The sequence below is a fragment of the Azolla caroliniana genome, unplaced genomic scaffold (genome assembly GCF_043228905.1).
Source record: "Azolla caroliniana isolate FFs.n. ecotype wild unplaced genomic scaffold, voAzoCaro1.0.p SCAF_5, whole genome shotgun sequence".
NCBI lineage: Eukaryota > Viridiplantae > Streptophyta > Polypodiopsida > Salviniales > Salviniaceae > Azolla > Azolla caroliniana.
In genome coordinates, this window is record NW_028230440.1 from 3,804,773 (window position 1) to 3,826,749 (window position 21,977).

A 21,977-nucleotide genomic window follows, 5' to 3' on the forward strand; every position below is an offset into this window, starting at 1 on the left:
GACTATGGTCCTAGCTTTATTGTCAAACTGCTCTGTTCTTCTCTCACTCTCTCACCTACATAGTCAAGTAATGTAGCAATTGAGCTCAAGCTAGAAGATCCTTCTGAAGATGAATCATCCAAGATCGATTCTCCTCCTCCATCTTTTCTTCTTCTTCTTCTTCTCCTTCAAGGCTCAATTCCTGACAACATCTGCCCAACCATTAGGTTGCCATGACTCAAACAGAGTATGCTCTGCCTACCTCTACTACAACCTCAGCTTCAACCAATCTCGAGCTGATGTGGCATCTCTCTTCACCGTCGATCTCTCGGACATCACCCCTGACCCTGCACGAAAGACCAACACCCAAGATTCCTCCCAAGGACTCTTCATTAGGGTGAATTGCTCTTGTTTAATCCCATCCTTTTCATACTTTGCCAATTCCTCGTATCTCGCTGCCCAGGAAATGTCCTCCTCGGACATTGTGTCAGGTCCTTACGAGAATCTAGCTTGGGCCCAAGATTATAATAATACATCAATGAATTCGACGAATGGCATTGTGCTGAAAGGAGCTAATGTGCCTATTAGTCTCCTTTGTGGATGTCTTGATAATACCCGGGATTTTGGGTTTTTGCTTAGTTATGTTGTAAAACCGAATGACACGCTCTCGGGGCTAGTGACAAGGTTTGGTTCCTCCATCTCTTCAATTGTTACACTCAACAACATTAGTAACGAGAATGTGCTCAACGAAAATCGTGTTTACTACTTACCCATCAACATATGTGAGTTTTTTCCCTTGTCCTATTTCTTCCAATTCAATATATGTGATTTTTGTTTTCAGCTTTTGTTTTGCTTGCACACACATAACGTCACTTAGGAGTAATTATTCAAAAACTTCAATTTGTGCTTTATAAAAACTGTGTTTTTATTTGTAGATCATCAACATTGCTAGAGTTTTACTCCATGCCTACTATGTACATGCATGAATTGTTTTGGGTGCTATTTGCACACATGTAACCTTAAATAGGAGTGGATCTCAAACAAGTTTAATCACGAGAATGTGCTTTATGAAAGTAGTGTCTGCCATGTACCCATCAACATATGTGAGTTTTTTTTGGTATTGTCATCTGCATGCATATAACCTTAATCGGGAGTAAAAATGTTCAGTCTATGGACAACATTAATAACTAGAAATTTCCTTCACAAAAGCTGTGTTTAATATGTGCCCATGAACATGTGAGAGTTTTTCCCATATCTAATATGTTCTAATTCAACATAATGTGAGTTTTTCCCATATCTAATGTGTTCTTATTCACCATAATGCGTGAGTGTATTTGGGTGTTTTTTTCATATGTAATTATTGATATGGAGGTCTGCCCGAGATAGGCTGATTGGCATGGTTATAGACACATGTATAACCTTGATTAAGGGTCGATAATAAGGCTGGGGAAAGACCTACTAGGGTCTTTGGTGCATCTCTCGTAACTTGGAGGAGAATGATATAAGCTTCAATAGAGACGAAGTTTGAATAGAATAGGAGTATGCAAAACCTTTAACATGTTCAGGTTATAACCATAACTTATCCAGAATCTACCTGAACAATGCCATCCATATAGTAATGGGCCTAGATATCTCTATCCTCAATATTTAATTTAAATTCCAACTAAGCTTGTGTGTCTGCTTAGAGATTTTTTTTTGAGCCTATCACTTGTTTGCAAAATTGAATCAAAAGAAATTTGTTATGTTCCCCCCTTTTTTGTTGTTCTTATCGAAGTTACTTCATTTGCAGCTCAACTCACTGAACCTGCAAGTGTTCCTGTGAGCTTACCACCTACTGCATCCCTCACAATAGGTACTTCGTTCTTATTCTGATTCTCTCACTTTCATGGTGTGTTGATCAATATGTTATGATCTTATTGTTCTTTCTCATCTTTATATATATGTTTTGTGCGTTTCTATGCATGTATGCTCTTTGAATGAATGCATATCTGCAGACATGAGCTTCTGTATGTTTGTATACGGATGTCTGGATGTATATATGCAGGCAGACATATATGCATACATGAACTTATGTATGTATAGTATTACCAAAACATGTAAGTATTTATTTATGAATGTTGGAAGCAATGCATGTGCATAATATGTTTATCTTCTTTTTGGCATTTTCTGTATACTTATGGTCACATGACCTCATGCTTTTCTTATGAATAAAATGCGCATTATGAAAACAAAAATCCCAAAAAGAGAGTGAAAGCTTTTCCTTGCAGATTCCTCTTCTAGCAGTAGCAATGGTTTTCCACTCAAAATGGTTCTTGGTATAGTTGGAGGAACATGTGTATTGCTTCTGATCGCTTTTGGAGTAATTTTGTTGGCTCGTAAGTATGTTGTTAGGCGGCATGCCAAGCTTGCACGTGATATCAAAAGCATTCCAAGTAGAAATGATGCACAACAGTGGTCTTTATGTGGATCAAATAACTTAAATGTGCTGGAATTATGTCTCAATGGGAGTTCAACGGTAAACAAAAGTTTGAAAGGGCCAACAACAGTTTCTCGAGGCAAGTTTATCTGAAATTAATGCTCTTGTCTTGGAAGTTTTAGGGCATTCATGACACGTAAAGAATAGAAATAATGCGCTGATCATATGCTTTTCTTGAACAGAAATAATGAATGTTAACATGAGTGCCGAGAAGCCAGTTGTGTATGCTTATGAGGAGGTACAAAATGCGACAGAAAATTTTAAGGAGTCAAACATACTTGGACAAGGAGCATTCGGCACGGTCTACTATGGGGTGCTGAGAGATCAGGTAAGATTCATTTTTTTGATCAAAAGTGGAACTTGGATGTCAAACTAAGATTTTCTATACGATGCACATCACATAATTTGAAATACTCAACTAGGTTTTGGGGTCACACAAGTTTTTGTACTTTATAGAGCTTTACGAACTTAATTTTCATTGAGAACTTTGACCTTATCCTCCTTGGTGGACTACTTTATAATGGCATATTTCTCTTTATTATCAATGATATGTAGTCTCTTATAAGGGCAACTACCCCTTTATCTAACCAGGAAACCTTATGTTTTATGTTCGTACATAGCTATTTAGGTTGTGTCTGGACGCGAGGCCATCTGCAAATGCATGGGTCAATCCCTGCACTATTACCTATTAAGGGTTATTTGTATGCTCTTGAGTGGTCGAAGTATCTTTCCGTAAGAAAAGGTCATATTGTTGGGATAAGGAAACCGTCTTCCTTGGCATTGAATGATATATATTTGAGAGAGGGAGAGCCTTGCACGATGAATATTTGTGAAGGGGAGAGATGATGCCAATGACATGTTAATATCTATTGGGAGGGGGGGGGGGGGTGTTGAACCTCGTGCTAGTGTGGGCCCTGGCATACACTAATTTGCCATATCATAAAGAAGGCTTGGGCATTATCATCCTTGTTGGCTAAATTGGTGATTATAGGACCATTTTTGGCTCAAGAAATCTTGAAGGCTTTCTTGTACGTGACTCTTTTATACTATTCATCTTGCTATGGGGGACATTGATCACCTTCTCGTAGATGCTTTTCTTACTCCTCCCCCTCTACCTTCTGTGTTTGCTCAAACCCATTGCTAGAATATTGAGGGATCACGGTGAATGTTGGTGGCTATCTGGGGACCCTTAATATTAGCCCCGCCTTTCCGTAAATACACTCCTTGATTGGGAGACACCTTCTGCAAGAACAAATTTTAGCCTGAGCGTGACTATGATATATTGAAGATTTGCCAGAATGTGTTTTTTTCATGAATATTGGCCATACATATGGGACATGAAGATCTCCCTTGCATGCTGGTCTTCCGGTTGGAACAACACAATGGTCACTGCCCACTTGTGCATGCCTATGTACTTTATATGAAAGTCTATATTAATATTCAGATTTTCATTAAAGAGATAGATAGATGGATGATTAACTTCCGTAGGAGAATAGAAAATAAATTTTACTGTCCATGACGCGGCCAATTTTGACCTATGGGACCAAATCAACATATCATGTTGTATGTGATTCCTTCCTAAGACGGAGGGTTACTACTCTGTAGTAAAAAATCTTGATGTGTGAAAATAATGCACAGACATTTATGCTCACCCTTCTCAGTGGAAATAGAGAAGAGAGAACTGATATAATAATGTCCATGTGGACCAACATGATGTTTGGGACCAACAATCGTCATAAAGCACTCTCTTCAGCACTCTCCCCAGCCATGTAGGTGGGGTATTTTAAAGTGGTTGAAATGGAAAAAAAGTGAAGGTTCATATGAAAAACTAAACAAGCTTGTTTCCTAAATTCACTGTTTGTATATCTTCCATGAATTTGGTTGTGGTGAAGTAGATGAGCTGAGAGCAGTCCTAGTTTCGTCAGTGATGATTCCTTCGTTGCTAACAGCTCTTGATAACTAGTAAAAACTTATAGAAACTCTTGAAAATCATGCCTGATTTTCTAATATGTGGGGCATTCCAAAGTTACATGTTCTTCCGTTTCTGGTACTTGATGCAAAAAGTCACATATTTCCTTTTTCTGCTCAATAGTCAGCTAGCCCACAGTTTCTGTTTACAGTTTCTGTGATTATGCGGGCATTATTGTGTTCATCTTGCTCGCGTTGGCATGGGTAACCAGATGCAAACTCGGGCATCAAACATCTGGCCCCAGTTTCTATGAACAATGTATGTCAGCATGTAGGCATTAGTGTTATGACGAATCTGCTCGCTTTGGCATGGGTGACCAGATGAAAGCTTCGGCATTAAACATCTGGCATCAGTAATTTTCCCGGTAGAATAGTAATGCAGCTGCAATCATACACAAACTTAGATCTAAGTTTGGGCTGTTCCACATTTCGGGTCAGTGTCATCTGGTAAAGTTGTGTCATCTGTTCCACACTTATGCACGAGTTAATAAAAATTATGCTTGTGGTAGCTTCCATGTGGAAACTAAAAGAGAGAGAGAGAATTGGCCAGACAGATGTAGCTAGGTTATCCTGTGCAGAACAGAAGGTCATGCATTCAACCCCTACTTTCCAGTGTCATCTTGTAAATTAGTGGAATAAGGGAGGTTTGAATCTGGGTGCATGTATGGAAAAAATTGCGTACAGCTCCAACAGGAAGAAAAGAAAAGAAAAGAAAGATGTTTTATACATTCAGGAAGTTGCTATCAAGCGGATGAAAGCAATAATCACGAAGGAGTTTCTTGCAGAAATAAAGGTGCTATGCAAGTTCCATCACACGAATCTGGTAATTGCATCTGGATCCCATTTGTAATAATAGACCCAACTCGATTCTTTTAAAAAAACAGAAATTAGATTATGATTCAAATTTTTTACTTTATATTGTGATGCAGAATGAGCTATATGGTTATTCTTCCTATGGGGATGACTTGTTTGTAGTCTATGAGTATGCGGAACATCGAGCGTTGGCAGATCGATTGCATGAACCAATGTCAAAAGGTATGGCTATTTAGCGTCTAGTGCAAAGAAACTATTAAAGGTTTAGGGTTCAAATCTCTTGCTATTTCTCCTCCACAGGATTGACCCCGCTGACGTGGAGTATGAGAGTTCAAATAGCATTGGACACTGCAAAGGGTTTGGAATACATTCATGAGCATACAAAAGAGCATTATGTTCACCGTGATGTCAAAACAAGCAACATCCTTCTAGATACTGATTTCCGTGCCAAGGTATTTCTTATCAATGATAGCCCTAGTTTTTTATGCTCATATGATTAAGAAAAATGGCTATGGAGTTCACTCCAGACATGTCATGTATGTATAATTTTGTTCTAATAGGCCACACTAGTATTTAAGAGATAGATGTTAATATGTCTTTCTTTCTATCTTCTTTGTGTGGCTAAGGTTGCAGACTTCGGTCTTGCTAAATTAGTAGAAAAGACTGATGGTGGCGATGCGTCGGTAACAAGAATAGTCGGCACTTTTGGTTATCTTGCCCCAGAGTAATGCAAATAAACACTTTCATGCTTCATATTGCTAGTGATATAGAGAACCCTCCAACATATATAGCTAAATTATATACGTGTTTTTTTTCCCTCCGAAGTATGTTAAGTACATCTTTGATTGAAAACTATGTTTGACTCACACATTCATGAACCTCAAATTTCTTGTCGGGTTCCAGGTATAGCCGTGATGGCATAGCCACATCGAAGAGTGATGTATATGCATTTGGTGTGGTCTTGTTTGAGCTAATCACTGGCAAGGAAGCCATATCAAAGAGCCGAGTCTCTATCCCTTCGACACCAGAGAGACGTTCACTCATCTCAATAGTAAGAGACTTGTGAATGTGGAGAAATGAGAGGAGTTAGTTAAATTTTCTTTTCCTGAAATTTGTTTGAGTGGCACTGTTGGGCCGTTCGAATTTGCAAGGAATTTTCTTTAAATTTTATGCCTTTGTGTGAATTGAATATATGCAGGTGTCAAGAGCTCTTAGGGATTGTCCTAACTCTATAGAGATGGGCCGGCTCCGGGAAGTCATTGATCCAATCCTGAACGACCTTTTCCCACCTGATTGTCTCTACAAGGTGGGGATTGAGTAGTATGTATTCACTTGTGTTTTGCATGTGATACTGCTAATGTCGGACATGGTTATTAAAGTTTTTTCATATGGTTTTGATAACTTCCCACATGATTTTGATGCAAAACTTGTTTTGTTTTGATGGATTTTCCTAGTTTCCCATACTGCTGATGTAAATTGTAGGTTTTTGATAGTTTTAACTTTTTCCCATATGATTTTGATGTCAAAGACTGATTTTCTTATTTCTTTTGGATTTGGGATACGTCCCGCATGAGTTTGATAAAAACGTTTTTCTTTATGCCGTCGATTTCGTACAAATTTGATTACGACTTTTATTTGTTTAGTTTCTGTGGCAACCTTGTTGCTATGGAATTTTGTTTTATTTGTTTGGTTATTTAAAAAATTGTAATGACAAATGGCAGATGGCGAAACTAGGGCAAGCATGTGTGGAGGAAGACCCCATCCTAAGGCCTGACATGAGATATGTGGTGTTTACGCTGTCTCAGATCCTTCTGTCATCGATTCAATGGGAAGCTACACTGGGAGGGAGTAGCCAAATCTTCAGTGGACTTGTACAAGGAAGATGAATACAAACCATACATGAATTTCAAAACAAACAAAACCTCAATTGTTGTTTGTCACTTGTTGTACACTACTTACCACCAAGAAGAGTACCTGAAAAAGCACACCACTTTCTTTGTATTCTAAAAGTACTTACATAATAGGCATCATTAATGGAATTTCAAATTCGTTCAATTAATCATTAGCTTTCACTCTTTAAGTACTTGTATCAAGTGTGTCCTATTAAGGCCCAATTAGTGTGTGTTTTGTGCCGTTGACACTCTTTTATAGAAGTCTATTGACTAATTATCAATTTTTATTACATTTCTTGTTTAGATTCGAATTGAGAGTGGTTAAGGTAGCATTCCCTTTAATGATTAATACCAATGCTCTTAGACATAGGAGTCATTGCTAATCAATCCTACTTGTGTCACCAATATTTGAGTAAATGCTAATTTATCTTGGAAGAACAACTTTGGTGTATACGTATAACTAAAAATCGGCAACGGTTTGGTTTGGTTCGAGAGTGTCAAAGTCGAACCGTTTAAAAATGATATGTTTAAATTTTTTGAAACTTAAACCAAACAAAACCGAACCACAAAATCGTTTTAACTAGGTACAAAAAATTCAAGCTCAAACCAAATAGTTTTAGAGACTTTCAAACCTTTAAATTGTTAAATCGTTAAAACCACGGTTTTGCGGTTTAGTTTTGGTTTTCAAGTTAGGTCAAAATTCAAAATTTTAGATTTTAATTTAAAAACCGTTTGAACTGTTTAAATTGATAAAGGCTCGAATTGAACCTAATCGAACCGGTAAACCCAAAAACCGAACCATTTACAAAAACCTAAACTTGAACCGAATAGTTTCAATCATTAAGCCACAATTTTGCGGTTCGGTTCGGTTCAAACTGAACCGTTGAGTGATGTTGTCAAAAACTGATGTACATCATCGCGCCTTCCAAATTACCAACACAAGAGTAGATGAAATTGTCTTCCAAATAATATCATCCCTAAATTGCAAACTATCAATTAGAAAAGGTTGAACCATTTGTATATGAAGAGAAACTATGTGAAAGGCTTCCACTATATCCTCCTTTTCATATAACAACAGTTATCCCTCTAGAATGCTCCACCTAACTGCACCCCAAGTGATCACACAATTAGCATGTATCAATCAACAACCTTAATACTCTCTTCCATACTTGCATAATTTTAGGACAAGACTAGAATACAAGCTTAATTGATTCCATCATACATCCACACGACTTACTATGCAGTTGTCGTAACCAAGCACGAACCAACAGTGCAGAATGGATCAATAACCATCGAAAAAGTACAATCTTCCTAGGAATTTGCATACTCCATAACCACTTCCAATATTTAGATGCATCCATTAAAGAGGTCCCATTCGCCAACCACACTTTCATAGCAGATGGCGGATGTAATTTCCTACTTAAGAGCAACTTTCGTTCCAACTTTACATAATATTGAAAAAACTGAATAAATATAGTATGAGACAAAGGATTTGTATGTTTCCAAAGACAATATGATGGATCCCAATGCAAGTCCAACAACAACTTTTTTTTAAATACCCATAGTTGGCAAAATAACATAGTATTCAAAGGAGAAGGATCTAAAATCCACCTTTTACCAAATTTACCAATCACTCTCACCAGATGTTGCAATGTCGTTTGCCAAATTGATGATTCCACATCAGTTTGGCATAATCTTCCTTCCTCAGATACATCAAAATAGTAAGAATCTCCTTGAGACATTGTTCCTTTTACTCCTATCATAACACCAACCAAAGTAAAATATCCAAACCAAACATGCACAAAAGAAGGTGACCAATTAGAGAGAAAATTCCCTAAAGATAACTGAATTGCATCAAACATAGCTCTAAAACCCCTACACCTGGTAGCATTAAGATGACAAGATGAGAATTATTAAGATGACAAACATAATTTCCCCAAGAGGCTACTGTGGTAGCTATACCATTATCCAACTCAGCCCATTGTAATCGTAGTCGGTTTCCAAGCAATATCACAAGTTATGGTTCGGTTTCATATATGGCTTCCTTTATTTAGTATTGATGATGAAAGAAACATGTGCTTGGATGTGTGGTATACTTAATTTTTGCATTGCAATATGTCACATCTCGACAATAGTACTACAAATTGGATCAAACCTTAACATATTGGGGGTAGCCATAAATTATGCATATAGGGGAATAATGGTTAGTTCTCTTATTGTGGATTTATATCTTAGGATTGCAATGAATGGGAAGAGAGCTTGTGGACAAATAGGTATTTTAAAATAACATAGCAACTTGCCATCTCAACATTGGTTGTTTGTCAGTATTAGTGTTACTTTTTCTTGTAGTTAGGTGAATGACACTTTAGATATGGAATGTAGGTACAATTCATGGAAAAAGCAACCCTGGCCAAAGCATACTGCATTGACACATTATTCCCCCAATCAAGAGCAAGAGAATGAGGACTACTTCACCTACAAATGTGAAGCATATATCAACAAACATGTTTCTAAACTATTCTCTCAAGCATAGTATGAACCATACGTACCATACGTGCATCCGCATCCGCAAATGATTGAACCATTCGTGTAAGAAAAACACCCTCAAAGAATGATAAATACCATACTTCTGGATTAACTATTTATTATGAGGTAAATAAGCCTAACAAATGGAAAAAAACAATAAAAAAACATTTAAAAAATGGGAAAAAAACATAAGAATGTTTGAATAACATTCGCATTCGTTTTCCAACGTAGGAAAATGAATGTTATTCTAGACGAATTTTACGTACTATGCTCTCAAGTAATGGAGTGAAATGCACATGCCAAATGTCACACATTCGACACTCAATATTTATTGAGAAATTCTTGTATTTCCTTTTTGGTGGATGCATTCTTTTGGACTCCATGTCTCAAGTAATAATTACATTGCTTTCTTATAGAATTCTAGAGTCTAGATTTAAATGACATGAAGGTTATAAAAAAATCATCTAGCACATGATGTAATCATGATATAATATCATATAAGAAAAGTACTTAGATTATCAATTTATACACATTTTCTCTAATATTGATATACTCTTACATTTTCAGCGTCTGGTCCTAAATGGAATTACCAAGCACCAAGATGGCTGTTTCCGCCATTGGCTTCGTTGTGAATATGTGGTCACCATGGTGGTCACTATGTGAAAAGAGGCAGTGGGTTACTCTTGTTGTAAATAGTTAGGTGAGGATTATGCTGTTTTGATTATGGCTGTTCTTCGATGTAATTCTTTTGCTAACTAATGGGAAGTAGTGTTTTTTTTGGAAAAAAAAAATAAAAAAAATATTGATATACTCTTACAATCCTATGAAAAAAATTGATTCCTTGGCATTGTGGCCCCTTTCATGAAGTGTCGGGATTGCTATTGTGTTGTATATTGTTCATTCATAGATTAATTCATACACACTATTCATTAATAGATTAAAATGGTCCACATCATTAAGACAATTGCTTGTGGACAATTCTCATAAGCATTTATGGCCATGTTGGAAACCCCCTTTTCTCTTCATTTTTACAATATATCTAAACATTTTTGCCCAATATGGGGGTAACCCTTTTATCTAGAATCCTTACATTGTAAGTGAAATTGTTTTAGCCATTGGGTTTAAAACAAGGCCCTTGGGCCTTAGCTATACATTTCATAATGATATCTCCAAAAGTACGTGTCTGATTCTTACTTGTTTTTATGATGATGATCACCATTTGATAGGCATTTATGTTCTATGTCATCATCACTCTTTGTGCTCATTCTTGTTTTCGTAACCATTCTCCTTGGACTCTCGTATCGTCCTAATTCATCTACCAAAATGTGGCATCCTTCTATGCAACTTACCAATTATAGTTATAGATGGTGGTCACAAATTATTCCTCGTACCACATGTTCACCCCTAAAAAAGTAGTGAGTGTAGCTAGGAAGTGTGGTTGTACCCCCTATGTTTTTGTTGTCGGTTCTTATCCACTTGATTTTGACAATCACAACGACTATCTTGCTCTCCAATTTGAACTTAAAAAATGGGCTTAGGCCAAAAGGACAATAACAAATTAAATAGTATAAGCTCTTGTCCCATTAGATAAATTAATTTAAACAAATAACAAATCAGATTTGATTACTTGGCAACCACACCACTTCATTTGCATGGTAGCAGTAGCTTTATTTATTAGTAATGAGTTCGAGTGTTTTTAAACTGTGGTGAACTTTGTACATTAAGAATTGTAACAAAATTCTTTATTATTCGAACTTTGTACTTATTCGTTAGGTCATCACATTGCATCTAAAGGTATATGACATTGACATTTATGGAAACCTAATACCTTTGCAATAAAAGAATTGGTTGAGATGTTGAAAATCAAGTTACTTCTCAACCAATTCTTGAAGTATTGCAGTATTGAAGTATTGACAACTGAATTGAAGGTTTTCTGGAGTGTAGTATTCTTGAACATCAATATTCCATAGTGGGACACATAAATATATCTTCTATGGTTAATTTGTAAATGATTTAAAGTGGAATCCCCTCAAGGCTCTATGTTCATAAAAACCAACAGAAGTAGATTATGTTTTAACTTCTATTAGTATGTTAATCCAAAAAAAGGGTCTTTATGGTTTAAGATGCTTTTGCCCTTGAGTTCAAGATATAAGTGATGACAACCAAAGTAAAGGTAGTCCTCTTCCACCTCAATATTCCATAGTGAGACAAATATGAATATACCTTCTATGGTCAATTTGCAAATTATTTACAATGGTATCCCCTCAAGGCTCCATGTTCATAAAAGGACTGACAAAAGTAGATTTACGGTTTAAGATGTTTTTGCCCTTGAGCTCAAGATTGAAGTAATGACAATTGAAGTAAAGGTTTCCTTGAGTGTAGTATTCATGCACATCAATATCCAATAGTGGGACACATATGAATATATCTTCTATGATCAATATGTAAATTATTTACAATGATATATCCTAAAGGCTCCATGTTCCTGAAAGGAGCAACAAAACTAGATTATGTTTTAGCTTCTAGTAGTACGTTAATCCAGAAAAGGGGTTTTATGGTTGACTAAAAGTTGGCCACCAGTAAAAATTTTCAGGACTTGGGTGGGTTTTAGAGATAGTCCAATAAAAGAAAAAACAAATGATATGTTATATTCAATGTAAGGATAATACTCTTTGTGAGCTTACCAAAAGGGTAATCCATATCAATTAGCTCCATTGCACGATTTTTATTTTACTATGTAGATAATAAAGCCTAGATTAGATTGATAACCTAATTGATGAAATGAATAGTGCAAATGTTGTGGGTTTAGCGTTCGCTTCGAAATTGATTTTTTTAACAATTAGTTCCATTGCACGATTTTTATTTTATTATGTAGATAATAGAGCCTAGGTTAGATTGATGACCTAATTGAAGAAATGAATAATGCAGATGTTGTGTGTTTAGTGTTCATTTTGAAATTGATTTTTTTAATATTGAAATGTTTTCAAGCAACTAGTTTAGGATTGAAAACAATGTGTGGTCCTTAGGGAAAGGAGTAATTGTACTATTGATTGCAATCCTTTGAAATTGACTACATAATGCAAGTTTGAGGATTGTTTTGCTTGTTAAAAAAATTGTTTCATGTAGATGTATGTACTTGACAATCTAAAAATAAATTTGATATGGAGAAGCTTGTTGACAATTATACTCAAAGGCTCTTTGTTAAGGTGGTTCACGTAAATTTTAGTTTTTCTGCACTTCCTATGGAATGCTTCTATTATTTCACAAACATATATTAGTGCACCTATGGTGACCCTTTATACAACTTTACATGGTCATTAGAAGCCATAGGTTGGTAAATTCTTATCCCTTGCACATAATGACTCATCTTGCAGTAAGCAATACATATATAATGTGTTTGTCATATTTATAATGAAACATATATCACACATACAAACAAGAGTGTGGGCACACACACATTATGGCCATACAACCATTCATATTTTGTGAGTGAGCTTACAAATAGAAGTCAAGTTCTTGCATATATGCCTCAATTTGCCCTATAAATTAATACCAGTTAATGGGTGGCGAAAAGGAAATGTAGACAAGATGTGGCCTTTTCTGTATAGATGTAATAGAGACTGCTAAACATTGTTTGTGAAGTTGTGGTTTTGCTCTGGACATATGGAAACGAATCATAAAATTATTAACTCCAGTATATCCTACAATAGTGTATACATGGGTTGGAGATGCTATTGTGATGAAACATGGTTTGATGGGAAAAAAATTGATGACTCTAAATCCACAAATACAAACGGATAAACCTCAAATATGGCAATTGGTAAGTAGTATTGCAATTTGGTATATTTGGAAGGGTCGATGTTTGAAGATATTTCAAAGTGTGACTGAAAGACTTGCCCAAAGAATTTCGGGAAATTGGATAGAGATTGTGCATAATCTCAAAGGGTTTTTGGATAGTATAAAATGTAATACGCATCAAGCGGAGCTTAAGCGCTTGGAGTTTCATGCCATTTGGGATATAAGCATATTCTATAGATGGCTTTTTGATAAGGTGGAGTGGTTCTACTCAACACCAAAGTATTTATTTAAGCCGACGGTTAGAATTTAGAAAAACATAGGGGATCGATGGTACATCTTGTATGTTTAGCCTTATGGTGTTTTCTAATACTAATGTAGTATCTTTTTTGGGAAAAAAAAAAAGCTCTATTAATGAAAATAAGTGTACTTGGTAACCCCTAGAGACATTCATATGAGGCACTAATGAGTATGTTTAACGTTTTTTGCATTTCTATGAGGATTTCTAGCATGCAATTAGGATTCATATTTGATATACATATACAAATGATGAAAGAGTGACCCAATTTCCAAAGTTTTGTAGCATAAGATATTATAGTCACTAGTCTAGTGTACATACAACCAAATTGTAGTAGAAAAGAGTACATGTTACATTCATTAACTTGTTGTAAAAAACAAGTTTGACGGTTCTTATTTATTTACATGCTACAAACATAAATAAATACCTTTGAAATTTGGGGTCTAGAAATGACTCAGATCTCTCCTAGTGTGGTCCATGTGACATATAATGAATGTATTACACCAAGTTATAAATTTATGCTCTAGTATAATATTTTGATGGTCACTAAAGCTCGGGGTCTATTCTGCTCACTGGTTTATTGCTTAGATCATCATTCTCACCGGACAAATCTTCAAGGGATATACCCTTAGTTTCTGGCACAAGGAAAGTGAAGACTACACCTAATGCATTTGCACAAGCCAAGATGATAAGACTACCTCGCACACCTATACCAGTGGGGTACCCTTCATCTTGTTTCCCTTCTTCCGAACTTTGTGAAGCATACAAAAACCCAAAGGTACCAATGATTGCACCAAGCTTTCCCGCGGCTGCCGAAATACCGTGACACGTCGACCGGAGCCTTGCGGGGAAGATCTCCGCGGGCACGATGAAGGTCGTACTATTTGGCCCGAAGTTCGCGAAAAAGAACGTAAAAGCATATAACACAATGAAGGTCATGTGGTGTCCGTTGCAGTAGCCCGAGTCACAAGGCGTTCCGCGGAGATCATAGTATGGAATCGAGAGACCGAACATGAAGGCGGTCATCATTATAAAGCCCATGAGTTGGATGAAGAAACGGCCGAGGTAATCGATCGTGGCCACGGTGAACCAATAACCGGGCACGGTCGAGCAGAGGGCGATAAGTGCTTGGGCCCGCGAGATTTTGTACACTTCTTCCAACGCGCTCATCTTTGTACCGCTAGGCAACCAGCCTACCGCGGTGAAGATGTCTTTCTGGAACAAGTTTTGGCTATAGAAGGCGACGTCCAGAAGGAACCATGTGGTGGTTGTCCCTAGCAAGTGTAGCCCATGTCTTCTCAAGAAGAGCATGGACAAGAGAGGGTAGGACTCGGACGACACGATCTTGTCGACCTTGTCTTGCTCGTCGGTCGGGAACGGGACAGCCATGACTTTGGTCATGTCGGCCGCGGCTTGTTTCGCATTGCCTTCCACTAGGGCCGTGTACCGCGCGGTCTCCGGCATCTTCATGCGCCAATAGTAGGTGAGGGCTGCGGGAACCGCCCCTAGCATAAATATGATCCTCCACACGAAGTCGGCCTCGGGCGGGGTGGATCCCACGGGGTCCTCGCTAAATGGCGGGGTGCTATTCGCATTGTTGAATGCAGCGGACACAATGATGGACACAGCAGCCCCCCCGAGGATCCCGAACCCTTGCATCGCGAACACCGCGGCGATGAATGCCCCGCGTGTCTTCTTGTTCGCGTACTCCGACATTATTGTGGCCGATAGCGGGTAGTCCCCCCCGATCCCGAACCCGAGCCAAAACCGGAAGAAGCACAATGTTGTCATCACCGACTTGGCCGTGTTCCCGAACGAGAGCCCGCATGCGATCGAGCTCACGATCATGATCATGAGCGTTATCCCGTACACCTTCTTCCGACCGAGCTTGTCCCCTAGCCATCCGAAGAAGAGCTACCCGAGCAACGTCCCGCATAGTGCGACCCCTACCACGGACGAGTAGACCGCGGGGGGGAGAACACCCGGTTTATTGGGAACCCCCGGGTTGTAGTAGTAAATCCGGCCGAGTAACTTTGTGACGGTCGAGATGCAGAAGAGGTCATATGCGTCAGTAAAGAAGCCCATCCCCGCGATCACGATCGCCGTGAAATGGTACCATTGTGTCTTGGCCTTGTCTAAGGCTGCTAGAACCGCTAGCTCCTCTCTAGCCATTGGTTGATGAGTTCACTCCCTAGTTAAGAAGAGCTCACCAACAAAATTCTATAGAATAATGAGCTCCAAGAGTGTGTCTATATATGTTATATGGTGTGAAAATGGCAATAGATGGTAGAGATAACTTAAGAACTCATGTAGAGGTGGATAAGGAAAATACATACACAAGATGTTGAGTCTCTTAAGTTCTTTAGGTTGAACAAATAAAGCTATCCCCACTTTAGTATGATGAGAGTGAGCAAGGAATGCAAGATAGAAAGATGATCTAAGATACTTTCATAAGGAGATGTATATATAAGTAAGTAGGTGTATGTGTATGAATATATATATATATATATATATATATGTAGAAGTGTGCATGTGTATATGTTTACCTACACTTGTAGCCTTAAAATATTCTGGCCCGTTTCCCGACTGTCCTGGACTTTTCTTCACCCGTATGCATCTTTATCAACTGAGTGCCAGATGGGCCTTTCCTCCCTCAACCCCTCCCCTCCCTTCATTCAATATCTTTGCTTGACTTTTGTCCCTCCGACATCCTTATCACTTTTTGTTTCCTTTTTCTTCACCCTTTCTCTAGACTTGACTTATGTGACCCTAAAGCCAATACATATTTCACACTTCAAAAACTTTGAAAAACAAAAGAACATATTTCTTTGACCATTTCTATTAAACTTTTATTGTCACTCGTATCCAGGATTGGGTATAAGTTATAATAATCAACGTCACACAAAATAATGCCGAATAATCCTATTGCTTCACATGGAACAAATGGTCATCAATCATTTGCCTACGAAACATGTATTCGGATTGTTCACCTTTATCATTTGGGTTGGCAATGAGGGAATATTCCCTCCCAAGTTCGGATAATATTTTGCATTGAGCAAAGTAGCAAATATTTGCACTCGCGACTTAGTCGTTATGGTCTTTGACATGAGATGATGTATTTTCCTAAGTGTATATTCAACATCATAGATTTCCTCATATTTTATTTTGAACATAAATGTCTTCCAAGCATTCATACTATAATTTTCAGTGTGCATGATAGGTCTCATCACGATTAGGCATACTTGAATTACCATGAAGCATCTGGTTGCAATATATACTCTTAGAAATGACTAAAAGTGGGCGGTTGTTGCCTCACAGCAACACGACAAGTAAGATTGGCATAATATCCAACAAGGGATTCCTTATACTTCATGTTTGGGACAATTTACATTCATGTTCTACTAAGTCTTAATAATACTATTCAATGTGTTTTACTATTCAATGACAAATTTTAGATGATAGTGTGCATTTTAGTTTCAATGTTTGCATCCCAGAATATTAGGATATAAAATAGAATATTACATTTAAAAAAAAGAGCTTTAATTTTCAGCTCAAGAGAAGGGAAATTTGAGTTGGAAATTTTGATAGTTTAGGAAAATCCAAGTTTTAGGAGGTTCAAAAGTCAATTGCGAGAATAAAAATCAATGTGTTACTAGGTTTCGGAATATTAAAGCTATGAAAGTATGGTGGAACATGGTTGGGGTAGCGTTTAGGATCAACATAATACATGTCGACAAAAGTTAAAAGTTTCATAACTCTTTTTTAAAAGAATTAGAATCTTGATATATTTGTTGTTTACATCAACATATATCTATATGTAAAGTGAAGATGCTTCTATACAAGCAACTAGGTTATTGGGGCTCATCAAATTTTGACTAAAGATGTAAACCATTCTCACCTCATTATGTTAAGTTGGGTTTTTTTTCTCCCTCTAAAGAGATACGCCTTGGTATTATAAAATCATAAGAAATACAAAAGTTGTGTTGGATAAAGGAGTATGTATACCAACCGACTCCATTGTGCTCACATCATAGCCGATTTGATTTGTGTACACCATATCTCCAAGATTTTTATGGTCTTCCTCCCAAACTGCAACTAAGCATGTAATGTAACCTATACCCCACCAACATCTATAGCAACAAAAGTTAGTAGACATTTTTATGTTAAGTTGGGTTGATTTTCCTTTCCATGCATATTTTCATAACATGGTTCATTTTTAGCACACACAAGTCTTCCTACCAAATACACTTAAAGTTTCTGTACTTGATGCATATCAAATGCAATACTACAAAAAAGTTGGTGTATAGTGATTATTTAAACATACACCATATGAATATAATGCATGTGCACACACTCATAGTCATTCTAGGGCTCATTTCCTCTCTCTTATTTCCTTTCAAATTAAGAGTTTACGCACAAGCAAATTCACACAAACAAACGGTCCTAATGTCTCTTTAACTCATTCACTTCCCCTTTCTGATTTAACCATTGACTGTAAATATTACATCATAAATAATTGCACATGTTCTATCAAATCTTGTCTTTGTATTGTTGTTTCTCTTTGTTTGTCTTATTCATATTTGTCTCTAACACATCGGCTCTCTTTCAGTCACTCTCTTTCTCCCTTGCTTCGACACACATAGTTGAAGAGTTGAAGTAAAAAAATCAACCGAGTGAGCAAGTATGTATGAGAGGTCGAGTGGATGAAGTGTATCCTCATTAATTACTTATTATTATTATTGAAACGACTTATTACATCGTAAAATGAGGAAATAGAGACAACAAACATATGATGGGCATGATATTTTATCATCCTCCAAAGGGCCAGGAACATGGAGCCTCACCTAGGTATGCGTATAAATAGAGAGATAGAACATGCCAAGTGTCTATGAGTGCACATGTATTATGTGTGAGCGCTAAATGCATGTCATACATCCACAACTCATATCAATATTTACATGACCCACTTATACTACAATTGTATATGATTAGAAACTTTCTGGATGGTCAATATCATAGACATACATACCTTGCAACCAAGCAACAATAGAATATTGACTAAAAGAGTGATCAAATTTAGGCCCTGAAAATACTTCTCACGCTCTGTGTTGACTTCATGGTTTATGTTGTGGCATTAGAAATATCATTAGAAGAATCAAAGTTTAGTTATAACTATGGGCTCAACCCCATCCCGTAGATTGTGTTTTAGTTGCCCATGGGCATTGAAAATCTCACTCTTTCTACCCTCATTACTCGTAGCCACTGTAAAATGGTCCATCTTTATTCATTATCTGTCATTATTCATGTAAAGTCCTAGTTTCAATTTATTTAACTTATGTTATATCTTAGATTGGAATTGTCATTGATTTATTATTTGTGTTAAGGTGTGGTCTGAGTTAGATTTTAGGATGGGTGCACATTATGATTATTGACTCTCTAATGGAAATACAAAGATCTAGATTGTGGTCATTGTTGACATGGTCTAGCATGGCTTGTTAATGAATTTGTGGGGTGAGAATACCTATCTCAACAACTACAATCAAGTGCACACAAGATTGATTGACAATTTAAACCTCCCTCCCTACGACACATTCCTTCTAAGAAATAAACGTAGCATCCCTTCTGAAGAATAAAAGAGATTTGTATGAAATTGACTTATTTGACCTCTCATTTAACCATAACAATGTCACACTTTCTAAATGTTACCAAACTTTTTAAGTTAAACGTATGCTTTCCATTTATGATGAATGGGTAAACAAAGTTGCTTTTTCCCAAAAAAAGATACTACATTAGTATTATAAAACCGCCATAAGGCTAAACATACAAGCTATACCGATCCCCTATATTTTTCTAAAGTCTAACCGTTGGCTTGAATAAACACTTTGGTGTTGAGTAGAACCACTCCACCTTACCAAAATACCGTCTATAAAATATACCTATGTCCCAAATGGCATGAAACTCCACCCGCCTAAGCTCCGCTTGATGCGTATTACCTTTTATACCATCCAAAATCCCTCTAAGATTATGTACAATCTCTATCCAAATTCCGGAGATTATTTGAGCAGGTCTTTCAGTCATATTTTGAAATACCTTCAAACATCGAGCCTTCCAAATATACCAAATTGTAATACTGCTTACCAATTGCCATATTTGAGGTTTATCAGTTTGTATTTGTGGATTCGGAGGGAGCAAAATTTTTTCCATCATACCAGGCCTCACCATAATAGCATCCGCAACCTCCTCATGTTCATATTCCATCGGTTTATCATGTACCGCTGCCCATAATACTGCACCCCATGTGTACACTGCTCTAGGATATATTGGAATTAAAAATTTTATAATTTGTTTCCATATATCCATAGCAAAACCACAACTCCACAAACAATGTTTAGCAGTCTCTATTACATCTGTACAAAAAGGACACATCTTGTCTACATTTCCTTTTCGCCACCCATTAACTGGTATAGCATTATGAACCAACAACCATCGAAAACCAACAATTTTCCTACTCATCTTTATACCCCATAACCATTTCCAAAATTGTTTAAGATGTTGTGGAGAAAGTTCATTTCGTCTCCAAACAATATTTGCAGTTGGTTCTTTCCATGATCTAGCAGCTAATACTTTCCTACCAATCCTCACAGAATACTGAAAAAACGGCACATATTTGATGTTATCTTGCATCCTCACCTTCCAATACAGTTCTCCAGGATCCCAAGTTAGTGTAGATATTGATCTCCTTTCCAAAATCCAAATCCTCCACAAACAATTCACCTTTTGAGGATCCGGGTCTAATACCCAATTTGATCCATCATTTGCAATCACCCTCACTTCTTTATGTAAACAAAAACTAAACAAATCATGTTCCATAGATGTACAGATTAACCTACCATCATCCTGTACATCAAAAGTCATGCATTCTTGTTCCCCAATATAGGCTTTCACTCCAATTAAAACATCCAATGGAGTAAATAAACCCATCCACTTGTGTGTAGTATATCCAATTTGCATTTGAACATTAACAAGGGCATTCTGGATCGCAGAATACATTATCTTGCCACCCCTTATATTACTAATTAATAGCATTTGTTGATCTATAGATTTAGACAAAAAAGTTATCCATGCACCTATAGACTGTGCTGGCCCACGATCTAATTCTGCCCATGCACATTTAGTACGCTTTCCCAACATTTGTCCTCTTAGGTCAGTCAACCATGAATTCCAAATCAGCGGTTGCCTACAGAATTCAGATTCTGTTTTTGGCAATGTCTTAACTAAATCATGAGAAATATCTTTCCATGCTTTAAGAACACATCGAGCAAATCTATCTTCCCAACTTGTAACAATAGCCAATTTATTATGTTCCATAAAAGCCCATCTAGCACTAGGCGTCCAATCTCCACCCGTCTTGGGACAAAACCTTTGCAATTCATAAAACAACAATTGTTTCCAAGGTTCCGATCCTGGCAATAATCCTCGAATCACCAATTTTGCCATTAAAGCTTTCGATTGTTGTAATGGATCCACAATCCCTAATCCTCCTTGATCCAATGGCTTAACAATTGTGGACCAAGCGACTTTTGCCCTAGCATGGCTTCCATCATTACCAGACCACAAATAATTTCGAATCAATCTTTGCAATTGTCCCATACATGATCTCGAAAAACTCCAACATGACATAATATACCAGAGACTAGACAACAAAACATGATTAACGACTATCACTCTACCCGCAAATGATAGTTTAGCTTTACTCCAAAACATAAGTTTTTTCCTAATTTTCAATAACAAAGAAGCAACCTGCATTTCTGAAGAAATATTCAACCCTACTTGACATCCCAAATATCTAACTGAAGTGCCCTCGGGAACCCATCTGAAATCTGGATGAGGACTCCATTGTGGAGTTGTGGAATCGGACGACACCCAAAAACCCACTGATTTATTCCAATTAATTGCTGCACCTGCAGCTATACAAAATGTTTGCATTGCTGTGTACATTTTCTGCAGATTATTATTGTGACAATCCAGATACAAACTTGTGTCATCAGCAAATTCTACATCAACCACATTTGTCCCATCAATGGGCATTGCTATTCCTTTTAATCCAACATCTTCAGCAGTCAAAAACAAACTCATTGCTTCAGCAAAAAACAGAAATAGATATGGTGCAAGTGGACAGCCTTGTCTTACACTTCGGGAAATTTGAAACTCATCACCTTTAACCCCTCCA

The 21,977-nt window shown here is 37.2% G+C and overlaps 2 protein-coding genes across 2 annotated transcripts; one reads left to right on the plus strand and one right to left on the minus strand.

Moving 5' to 3' along the window:
• LYK3 (protein kinase family protein / peptidoglycan-binding LysM domain-containing protein) lies at positions 1 to 7,291 on the plus strand. Its single transcript, XM_087319861.1, has 11 exons — positions 1 to 761; positions 1,769 to 1,831; positions 2,247 to 2,534; positions 2,638 to 2,783; positions 5,157 to 5,246; positions 5,353 to 5,458; positions 5,537 to 5,688; positions 5,863 to 5,960; positions 6,140 to 6,287; positions 6,435 to 6,542; positions 6,958 to 7,291. The coding sequence occupies exons 1-11, from the start codon at positions 110 to 112 to the stop codon at positions 7,120 to 7,122; spliced, it is 2,016 nt and encodes a 671-aa protein (XP_087175987.1). The 5' UTR covers positions 1 to 109; the 3' UTR covers positions 7,123 to 7,291.
• A 6,765-nt stretch (positions 7,292 to 14,056) lies between these two features.
• Positions 14,057 to 16,189, minus strand: LOC147863722 (putative inorganic phosphate transporter 1-4). Its single transcript, XM_087319575.1, has one exon. The coding sequence runs from the start codon at positions 15,599 to 15,601 to the stop codon at positions 14,294 to 14,296; it is 1,308 nt and encodes a 435-aa protein (XP_087175701.1). The 5' UTR covers positions 15,602 to 16,189; the 3' UTR covers positions 14,057 to 14,293.
• Positions 16,190 to 21,977: the final 5,788 nt, after the last annotated feature.

Bases quoted from the DNA above. Each gene is read 5' to 3' on its own strand.
- LOC147863722 (XM_087319575.1), bottom strand. From the start codon at position 15,601: ATGATCATGATCGTGAGCTCGATCGCATGCGGGCTCTCGTTCGGGAAC.
- LYK3 (XM_087319861.1), top strand. From the start codon at position 110: ATGAATCATCCAAGATCGATTCTCCTCCTCCATCTTTTCTTCTTCTTC. The intron at 5,689-5,862 runs GTATTTCTTATC...TGTGTGGCTAAG, and splicing joins ATACTGATTTCCGTGCCAAG to GTTGCAGACTTCGGTCTTGC. The intron at 6,288-6,434 runs GTAAGAGACTTG...GAATATATGCAG, and splicing joins GACGTTCACTCATCTCAATA to GTGTCAAGAGCTCTTAGGGA.